The following is a 10,391-nucleotide window of genomic DNA, read 5'->3' on the forward strand; positions in this document are numbered from 1 at the left end:
GGAGTTCCCAGTTGATGAGGTGATGTTTAGTCTTTGTAACGGCACTTCTGTTTTCATTGTGGTTCTAAAATCGTCTCACTCACTGTCACTCTGAGTTCTCCTCCTGCATTTTAATTTTGGATGAGAGGAGAAAATAAAGGAGTTCCCAGTTGATGAGGTGATGTTTAGTCTTTGTAACGGCACTTCTTTTTTTTTTTTATTTATCTTCTAAATCTATCTCATTCACACTCACTGTTCTCTCTCCTGCATTTTATTTTTTTTGATGATTAATTATTGTGGTTCTAAAATCGTCTCATTCACTGTCACTCTGAGTTCTCCTCCTGCATTTTAATTTTGGATGAGAGGAGAAAATAAAGGAGTTCCCAGTTGACAAGGTGATATTTAGTCTTTGTAACGGCACTTCTGTTTTCATTTAATTATTGTGGTTCTAAAATCGTCTCACTCACTCTCACTCTGAGTTCTCCTCCTGCATTTTAATTTTGGATGAGAGGAGAAAATAAAGGAGAGAAAATGATGAAAATAACATACCCAGACAGTTTAGTTGATGGGGAGAAGTGTAGCCTTACTAACGGAACTTCTAACACTTGCATTTCTTTTTTTTATACTGTGGGTTCTGCTCCTGTATTTCAGTTTTGGATAAAAATAGAAAAAAAAGGAAAGAAAAGGAGGAAAACAACTCTCAAATAGTTCCATTCAGTTCAGTCACTGTGGGTACTGCTCCTGTAATTTACACGTCTTAGCTGAATGTTTCTATACCATTTGCCTTATTGTACCACTTACACAAGATAGAGTTTTGGCTGACATCGTATTATACACAAAATACTAACATAGAGTTCAACCAAAAAGTCTCGGTAATTCTCCTGCCACATTTAGCACCAGCAGACTAATAAGCAGAAGGTTTTTCAGCAAGGTTTCCAGAAGATTGCCGCAGCCTCTCTATTGCATATAAGAAAGACACTGTGTTATTACAGACGGGGGATTACCAAGGCGGTGACGCATTAAACTCTACGGTCACGGCCGGCCACGTTTGCATTGCTCCGCGCCTCCGTGACGGGCAATGCTCCATTTCTGCCCATACCTATTGTATTTCTGCCCATACCTACTCTATTTCTGCCCATACATACTCTATTTCTGCCCAAAACATCTAGAAAGTTATTTATTATTGACTTTGTTGGTTTCATGCACTCTCTACCTTTGTTTTCCTGTTTTCTGTTTTCATATTCCGGATGTTATTATTTCCTCCACTGCTTGGTGATATGGGTATTGCACACATCTGTCTTGTATTATATTAACCCGGTAGGTGCGGGGGTCATGTATCTTAAAGGCCCCTCTAAGCGAATTAATGAGAAAAAAATCACCACTCACGCAAACCATATCATAATATATAGTACCAACGCATTTGTGATCAGTTTACGCATCATCTATTTTGGGGGTTTATATCATGGTAAAAATTTGGCCCATAGCTGGTACACGGTAAAGCCACAAATTTGGCCCGTCGCTGCTACCAGGTTAAATCACAATATGTATAGTCTGGGGGTCGGGATGGCATGTTCCTCCCTTCTCCTTAGTTGTGTACCTGCTTTTGCAACACTAAACCATCAATCAGTCAAACAATACTCTATTTCTGCCTCCTTCCCTCGGTTCTCACCCCGTCATCATAGACCCAAAACCTTTATCCTCGGCCGTAACAGTGATTCGCCAGTACCATGTCACCCCGCGGCAAGTACACTCACGCTACACAGCAGCCCCGCCCACCAGAGCACCCAACAACCTCGCCAGCATCCTCTTGCCTGCATAGTGCCGCCTCGCCGACCCCTCAGTGTGCCGAGTGCAGTGGTGGGAGTAAATGGTAATTCCTAGTGTTCTCTTCAGAGTTGGTAGGTAAGAGTTCAGTATAGCCTTGCAGTAAGATAAAGTAAAGGTGTGGTTCTCAGTATGCATTGCTAACACTCGCTTCAGAGCTGGTAGGTAAGCATTCAGTAGCCTTTTCGTAAGACAGAGTAAAGTAAAGGTGGGGTTTTATACAGACAGAAGCGTATGAAAGGCCAGAGGTGTATGGAGTACCGTGAACAGCTTATTAAGACTTAACCCTTTCAAACCTTCCAAATCTTTCAGACCTGCTGAACAGGAACGGTTTTTATGGGTAAGGGCATGAGAACAATAAGCAGTAATGAGCAACACCTGTCCCCTATTCTTTGATAACACTCAGCTGTCACCTTCTTCTACAACCCCTTCTCCCACACCCTGGGGCCGCGACCATAAGTGGGGTCGCCAAGCGTTTTTCCTGTTGTAGCCAAGACCTCAAAATATCAAACTTGGTGTTATTATATTATAATAACATATATACAACTAAACTAGTGGGGTCGCGGTCATGTCTAGAGGTGTATGATTGAAGTCGCCTGAAAAAAACAAACAAAAAATCCAAGGAGGTGTTCAGAGGGCGGTGGCATCAAATTCTGGCCTCGTTGCAGACCCACCACCATGGCAGCACCGACGCGCTGGGGCATCGCGGGCGCCGGCCTCATCTCCGCAGACTTCGTGACGGCCCAGAGGTTGCTGCCGGCCGGCCATCACCGCGTGGTGGCCGTGGCGGCGCGCAGCCTTCAGTCCGCCAAGGATTTCACGGCCAAGTACGGCGGGGAGAAGGCGTACGGGTCCTACGCGGAGCTGGCCGGGGACCCGGAGATCGGTGAGCCAACGGCTGTGTTCCCCTCGGCCCTTGCATGAGTTTGGGGTCTTGAACAATACGCTGTGATACTAATAAGACTGTTCGTTTCGAGAGCTGCCTGTTCAGGGTATGAATATATGAATGAATGAACAATATATATCTAACTAGGCATTGATCTATCTATGTCTATATCTATCCATCTCTATCTGTCTTGTCACGGTGCGTGCATCCCGCCAGACGTGGTGTACGTGGGCGTGGTGAACACCAAGCACCTGGAGGTGGCGTCCCTCATGCTGCGCGGCGGCAAACACGTGCTGTGCGAGAAGCCGCTGAGCATGAACCTGCGCCAGACGCGGGAGCTGTTGGAGGCGGCGGCGCGCCAGAACGGGCGGTTCCTCATGGAGGTGAGTGGTGCCGCCGTGACCGCCGGACACACACACACAACATCAAACTCGCATTTAAATTATCGGTTTCTGGCCAAAATTATTGCACCCACGAACAAAACGGTATTCAATCAAAGCAATTGTTGATTACTTTCCGACACTCCTGCGTGAAGGGATCGTGAATGAACGTTAATGTGGTGCTTTAAAATGTTAGATCCTAAAATTCCTACAAGATAATTTTAGAAGCTGTCGCCTGGTTAACTTGTTTTGGCAAATCCTGCGGCTCGACCTACTTTTGCAAGGCACAGGCAAGTTCATGAAAGTTATCGCACTATCGCAAACACACTGTCGCATATATTACAAAGTGTTATCAATGCAGCACATCTGCCGGCGTTGGTGTGCTGCCGGGCTGACACATCGCCAGACACACGGCGTGACCATAATATCGGAATTATCGGCCTCTGAACAAAATTGTTGCATCCAGACACACAACATTGTTTGATCAAAATAACTGTTGGTAACACTGCGAGCAGGGAGGGTGAAGGAACGATCATGTGCTGGCCTGAAGTGTTGAATGCTAAAAACCCTACAAGATACTTTTAGTAGCTACATCAGGAGTACCTTCCTTCTTTTGGCAAATCCTGCTGCTTTATCTACGTTTGCAAGGCACTGTCGCACAATCTCAAACATGCAATCGCTTTATGATACAATGGTTATCATTACAGGCTATCTGCCCCCACACCGACAGAGCGGGGCGGGGCGGGGCGCGAGGGTTTGTGGTGCAGCTCTTTAAATCTTGTGTGTGTGTGTGTGTGTGTGTGTGTGTGTGTGTGTGTGTGTGTGTCTCAACGGCGTGGCGTGTTCCAGGCCGTGAAGTCGAGGTTCTTCCCCGTCTACAAGGAGCTCCAGCGTCGCCTGCAGGCCGGGGAGATCGGCGAGGTGGTGCACGTGACCGCCACGCTGTTCGACGACACCAGGAACGTGGAGCGGATGCAGTAAGTGGCAGGACTTTTCTTATATATATATATATATATATATATATATATATATATATATATATATATATATATATATATATATATATATATCAACGTATCTGACAGGAAGAGGGAGCTGGGCGGCGGCGTGACCCTGGACCTCGCCCTGTACCCCATCCAGCTGGTGACCCTCGTGATGGGCGGCGAGCGGCCCCTCAGGGTGGCTGCTGGCGGGCACCTGAACGCTAACGTGAGTCATAGGGGTGTGGGAGGCAGTGGGAGCGAATGGACGTGTTGATTGTGGGCTCTTGAAACTGCTGATTCGACAATGGCGACCAGCAGGAGCAGACATGTGTTGCGTGTGTGAAGACTGTTGAGGCGATAAGTGGAGAGAGAGAGAGAGAGAGAGAGAGAGAGAGAGAGAGAGAGAGAGAGAGAGAGAGAGAGAGAGAGAGAGAGAGAGAGAGAGAGAGAGAGAGAGAGAGAGAGAGAGAGAGAGAGAGAGAGAGAGAGAGAGAGAGAGAGAGAGAGAGAGAGAGAGAGAGAGAGAGAGAGAGAGAGAGAGAGAGAGAGAGAGAGAGAGAGAGAGAGAGAGAGAGAGAGAGAGAGAGAGAGAGAGAGAGAGAGAGAGAGAGAGAGAGAGAGAGAGAGAGAGAGAGAGCGAGAGAGAGAGAGAGAGAGAGAGAGAGAGAGAGAGAGAGAGAGAGAGAGAGAGAGAGAGAGAGAGAGAGAGAGAGAGAGAGAGAGGCAACCAACGCGGGGTTAAAAACGTGTCGCCGCTGCACTCCCGCTTGTTCCTCACAGGGTGGCAGTACTCTAGCAGGGGGGAGTGGCGAGGGCGGAATTAAATTGGGCTTTTATAATTTTATCTTCTATGTAGTCCGTGTGGTGTATCGGGGTCTGTCAAAGCTCTAAGGTGCAGCCGAGGCGCGGGGTATTAAGTGTGTGTGTGTGTGTGTGTGTGTGTGTGTGTGTGTGTGTGTGTGTGTGTGTGTGTGTGTGTGTGTGTGTGTACTAACTCTTAGGTAAAACCGATGCTGATTTCACCACACACACACACACACACACACACACACACACACACACACACACATCGAGAAAACATCACACTATTCATGGTATTCAAGAGGGAAAATATGCTGGGAATGTCTCCTTCAAGCAAATTAAAATACAAAAAAAATCCCAACTATACCATTCCCGCTAATGTGAGTGATGGTAAGAGTAAACAGGAAACTTCTCCCGAAATTGACCTCTCTTTTGGCCACCTCTTTTGATTCTTTTTTAGGAGCAGCAAGTAGCGGGCTTTTTTTTTTATTATTGTTTCCTTTTTTTGTCCCCTTGAACTGTCTCCTTTGTTGTAAAAAAATAAATAATTAGTCAACAAGATAAATAACAGAAACATTTCGAGACTCCTGTTCAAGCTTACCTCCGCGTCAGCCACAGCAAGACCTAAGCTCGCTCCTCCCCTCAGGGCGTGGACGAGACCATCTCCGCCTCGCTCGTGTACTCCAAGGGCCGCGTCGCCTCCGTCTCTTCCTCCATGAAGGCTTGCAGGCCCTCCGAGGCGCTCATCTTCGGCACCAAGGGCTTCATCAAGGTGAGTGGGCCTGTGGGACAAACCAAAACACACCATTGCAAGCTTGCCCCCCCTCATTTTTGTTTTTTAGAGCAAAGGAATTCGCTCAAGGGCAAAAGCGAAGAAAGAAGAAGAAAACAACTCTCTCGGCGCTGCTCATATAAAGAAAACAAAGCTGCTCAAGGGCAAAAGCGAAGAGAGAAGAAAAAACAAAAACTCGCTCGGCGCTGTTCATATAAAGAAAACAGGACGAGAGGCCAAAAGGAGAGGGTCAGCTTAGGATGAAGGAGTCTCTTGATACGCCCCTCCTGAAAGAGTTCTAGCTTCCAGGACGGGTGGTGGTGGTGGAGGTGGCGTTGGTGGTGGTGAAGGCGGTGTTGGTGAAGGTGGTGGTGGTAGTGGTGGTGCAATACAGAACGTGTGGTGGTGTTGCAGGTGGTGGTGGTGGTGGTGAAGGTGGTGTTGCAGGTGGTGAAGGTGGTGGCGGTAGTGGTGGTGCAATACAGAACGTGTGGCGGTGTTCCAGGTATGTTGCTGTTGGTGGTAGTGGTAATGTGGTTGTGTTGTTGGTGGTGGTGGCGCAATACAAGACGTGGCGGTGTTGCAGGTGTGTTCCCCCATGCACTGCCCCGAGAGCCTGGAGGGGCCGTCGGGCGCCTTCACGTCCCCGCTGCCGAGGGGCGAGACGTTCAACTTCCCTAACAGCGAGGGACTCATGTACGAGGCGGAGGAGGTGCGACGCTGCCTCCAGGAAGGTGAGTGGCCCATTGTACTTGTTTGGGGCTATATAACATTTTTTTTTTATAAATTCCCTTGATGCCCTTTCATGTATGTCAAAAATAGCCGTAGTAGTAGTAGTAGTAGTAGTAGTAGTAATAGTAGTCTTAGTCGTAGTAGTCTTAGTCGTAGTAGTAGTAGTAGTAGTAGTAGTAGTAGTAGTAGTAGTAGTAGTAGTAGTAGTGGTAGTAGTAATAGTAGTAGTAAGAGGAGGAGGAGGAGGAGGAGGAGGGATATACATAGGAAGAACAGACACCAGAAGACCTGTCGGTCTATTGCGAGGGTGTCTGTCTACTACCGCTACTACTAGTAATCTACGTGTGGTAGGACAGGACAGAATAGATGAAGGCTCCTCCCCACCCAGTTCTCCTTCCGGCAACGTGCCGGCGGGAAATTGTTAGAAAAGAACACCATGTACCTTTAAGGAAGAAAGGGACATGAAAATTTTACAGTCAAGAAAGAAATGAGGAAATTACTACCCTGGTTGAACCACTCACACGGGAAATAGCTGTGGGGAAAGCACTAACACGTTAAGTCTTCAGGATGGACAAACAGTAAAGTGGCATGCATATCTGTTAAACCACTTATCAGACTTCAAGCTATTTAATATAACAACAATCCCTCCTCCCTGCAGGCCTCTTTGAGAGCCCCGGCATGACGCACAGTGTATAACCATCGCCGAGGTCATTGTTAAACCACTCACAGGTCAAACAGTGTATAACAAGGACGCAGCTTAGCCAGGCAGCGAAGGGGAAAACGGAGTAAAGGAGGCACCCACGACCTTGTTAAACCGCTCACAGGGAAACAAATCGTGTAATGAAAGCACTCACAGCTTTTTTTAAACCACCCACACATGACAGAGCGTAAAGCAAGCACCCACATCTTTGTTAAACCACTCACACGGGGAAATAGTGTAATGAAAGCACTCACATCTTTGTTAAACCACTCACACGGGACAAACAGTGTAAAGAAGGAACCCACATCTTTGTTAAACCACTCACAGGGGATAATTATGGTAAAACAAGCACCCATATCATTGTTAAACCACTCACACGGGACAAACAGTGTATAACAACCACCCATATCTTTGTTAAACTACTAGCAAGGGGAAACCCAATGTAAAACAGGCAGTCAGATATTTGTACCAGAAGAAGCAGGCACCCACATCTATATTAAAGTGGAAACAGGAAATCCTATCATTATTTATTTAAACCAGTATGAAATATGCGCGTCATCATGGAAAACTAGCTTGACTTTTGTTAATTAAATGGTATGAATATGATTTACTTCACCTACATTGCTATACTACTTATCTACTGAAGTGTATTGTTCAAAAGAGATAGATACGAAGATAGATAGATAGATGGATAGATAGATAGATGAGGAAAGGACTGACAAACACTACCAAGGTGCCAGACTGAAGTAGTAATAGGTGAATAGGAATGAAAAAGGTCCACATTCTTCACCGTCTGAGGCTCCTTAAGACTTGGTGAATAGGGATGAAAAAGGTCCACATTCTTCACCGTCTGAGGCTCCTTAAGACTTGGTGAATAGGAATGAAAAAGGTCCACATTCTTCACCGTCTCGGGCTCCTTAAGACTTGGTGAATAGGAATGAAAAAGGTCCACATTCTTCACCGTCTCAGGCTCCTTAAGACTTGGTGAATAGGAATGAAAAAGGTCCACATTCTTCACCGTCTCGGGCTCCTTAAGACTTGGTGAATTGGAATGAAAAAGGTCCACATTCTTCACCGTCTCAGGCTCCTTAAGACTTGGTGAATAGGAATGAAAAAGGTCCACATTCTTCACCGTCTCGGGCTCCTTAAGACTTGGTGAATAGGAATGAAAAAGGTCCACATTCTTCACCGTCTCGGGCTCCTTAAGACTTGGTGAATAGGGATGAAAAAGGTCCACATTCTTCACCGTCTCAGGCTCCTTAAGACTTGGTGAATAGGAATGAAAAAGGTCCACATTCTTCACCGTCTCGGGCTCCTTAAGACTTGGTGAACTGGAATGAAAAAGGTCCACATTCTTCACCGTCTCAGGCTCCTTAAGACTTGGTGAATAGGAATGAAAAAGGTCCACATTCTTCACCGTCTCGGGCTCCTTAAGACTTGGTGAATAGGGATGAAAAAGGTCCACATTCTTCACCGTCTCAGGCTCCTTAAGACTTGGTGAATAGGAATGAAAAAGGTCCACATTCTTCACCGTCTCAGGCTCCTTAAGACTTGGTGAATAGGAATGAAAAGGTCCACATTCTTCACCGTCTCAGGCTCCTTAAGACTTGGTGAATAGGAATGAAAAAGGTCCACATTCTTCACCGTCTCAGGCTCCTTAAGACTTGGTGAATAGGAATGAAAAAGGTCCACATTCTTCACCGTCTCAGGCTCCTTAAGACTTGGTGAATAGGAATGAAAAAGGTCCACATTTTTCACCGTCTCAGGCTCCTTAAGACTTGGTGAATAGGAATGAAAAAGGTCCACATTCTTCACCGTCTCGGGCTCCTTAAGACTTGTAGTTTCCTTATATCCTTGTGTATCCTCGTGTAACAACTCTCGTCATGTCTTCCTCAGCCATTTTTGAACTGCCCGTCGTGTCACAGAGCGGGATTTTCCTCAACATGGCTAGGACCACGGAGCCTAGAGTATCACCAGGGGGTCACTAGGCTACCCACCGAGGCGCAGTTACAGGGTCGGTATTCTCAGACGCTCCCGCCTCTAACATCAACTATTTCAAAAGGCCAAAAAGGACATCAGTCGCGTTCTCATGAGTGTTTTCTTAGGTTCTTGGTACGGAGGAAGGGTCAAACTATAACTAGGGTCATTAAACTACCCCTGGAAATGCCCCAAACTCCTTCGAAACCTGTGTCAAATATGTGAGCTTGGGCGCAGGAATGTTCGCCGACTGGCCTCGTGTATCAGTGCGTCATGTCGAGGCTAACGCAACACCGACTGGCTTATGTTTCAGTGTATCGTTTTCCTAAGCCTACTGGCCCCTCAGTGTACTATAAGGGCAGGGTAAAGGTGGGGGCATATGCTATAGCTGTGCGTGGCGGCGGTGCTCATAAAATTATCATTATATTATTGTCCATTAGGCTAATCTGAAAAGTCTTCCTAAAATTTCCTTGGGATTTTCCGTGACTGTTTGTGGTGCTAGTGAAAGCTTGAAGGGGCGATTACACTGGGCAAATTTTCCGTGGATCTTCAGTCAAACCACGATTTCCGCTGGCGTGGTTTTCATTTCTACCGTAGCTTTGGAAGATCGTGGTCACATCAGAAAACCACGGAAATATGAGAACCACGCCAGCGGAAATCGTGGTTTGACTGAAGATCCACGGAAAATTTGCCCAGTGGAATAGCCCCTTAACACGACCATTCCATCTGGACGAGAAAAGTCACCCCAAGAAAACCTGGTTGACCTTCATTGTGGCCTTGGGAAACAGCCGTGATGGAACCCCGAGGCGTTTAAATTTAAAAATATGAACAGACAGTTTGCATTGAAGGGAACACTGCATCAGGCGAGGGAGATAGTTTATGTTTATGTTGGAGACGCGAGGAAGTGGACTTGTGAGGAGTGATCAGTGTTTAGCTTTCTACTACTACTATTACTACTACTACTACTACTACTACAATTAACTATCTTCCCACGACTACCACCGCCAACAGCCAGTACTGAATCCTCCTCTTATCGTCCCAGTGCCCTTAACTCCTCTATCTTATCGCCGTTACTGAGGACCCCGCCACATTCTTACGCGTCAAGGCTCTTAGGTATAGTGACGCACAGAACCTTAACGCAATGACGGATCCAAACAGCATTCTTATGGCATTACGAAGAGGGAGATTGTGTGGGCGAAAGACGTGACGAAGTGAAACGGACCGAGAGGAAGTTAAAGAAAATTGTCGATAAATGTATGTACGTGTGTGTGTGTGTGTGTGTGTGTTATACGTGCTGTGATGTGATATCTTTCCTTATCAGTCAAAGTTAGATAAGGTGTGTACGTGGGTCAGTGTG

The 10,391-nt window shown here is 46.5% G+C and overlaps 1 protein-coding gene across 1 annotated transcript; it reads left to right on the forward strand.

Annotated features, from left to right (window-relative positions):
• The first annotated feature begins 1,796 nt into the window (after positions 1-1,796).
• Positions 1,797-7,053, forward strand: LOC126986024 (trans-1,2-dihydrobenzene-1,2-diol dehydrogenase-like). Its single transcript, XM_050841711.1, has 8 exons — positions 1,797-1,877; positions 2,472-2,689; positions 2,906-3,072; positions 3,919-4,046; positions 4,155-4,278; positions 5,500-5,625; positions 6,212-6,359; positions 7,016-7,053. Exons 2-8 carry the CDS (start codon positions 2,482-2,484, stop codon positions 7,051-7,053), a joined length of 939 nt encoding a protein of 312 aa, XP_050697668.1. The 5' UTR covers positions 1,797-1,877; positions 2,472-2,481.
• The last annotated feature ends 3,338 nt before the right edge of the window (positions 7,054-10,391 follow it).

This window comes from Eriocheir sinensis, chromosome 61 (assembly GCF_024679095.1).
Source record: "Eriocheir sinensis breed Jianghai 21 chromosome 61, ASM2467909v1, whole genome shotgun sequence".
NCBI lineage: Eukaryota > Metazoa > Arthropoda > Malacostraca > Decapoda > Varunidae > Eriocheir > Eriocheir sinensis.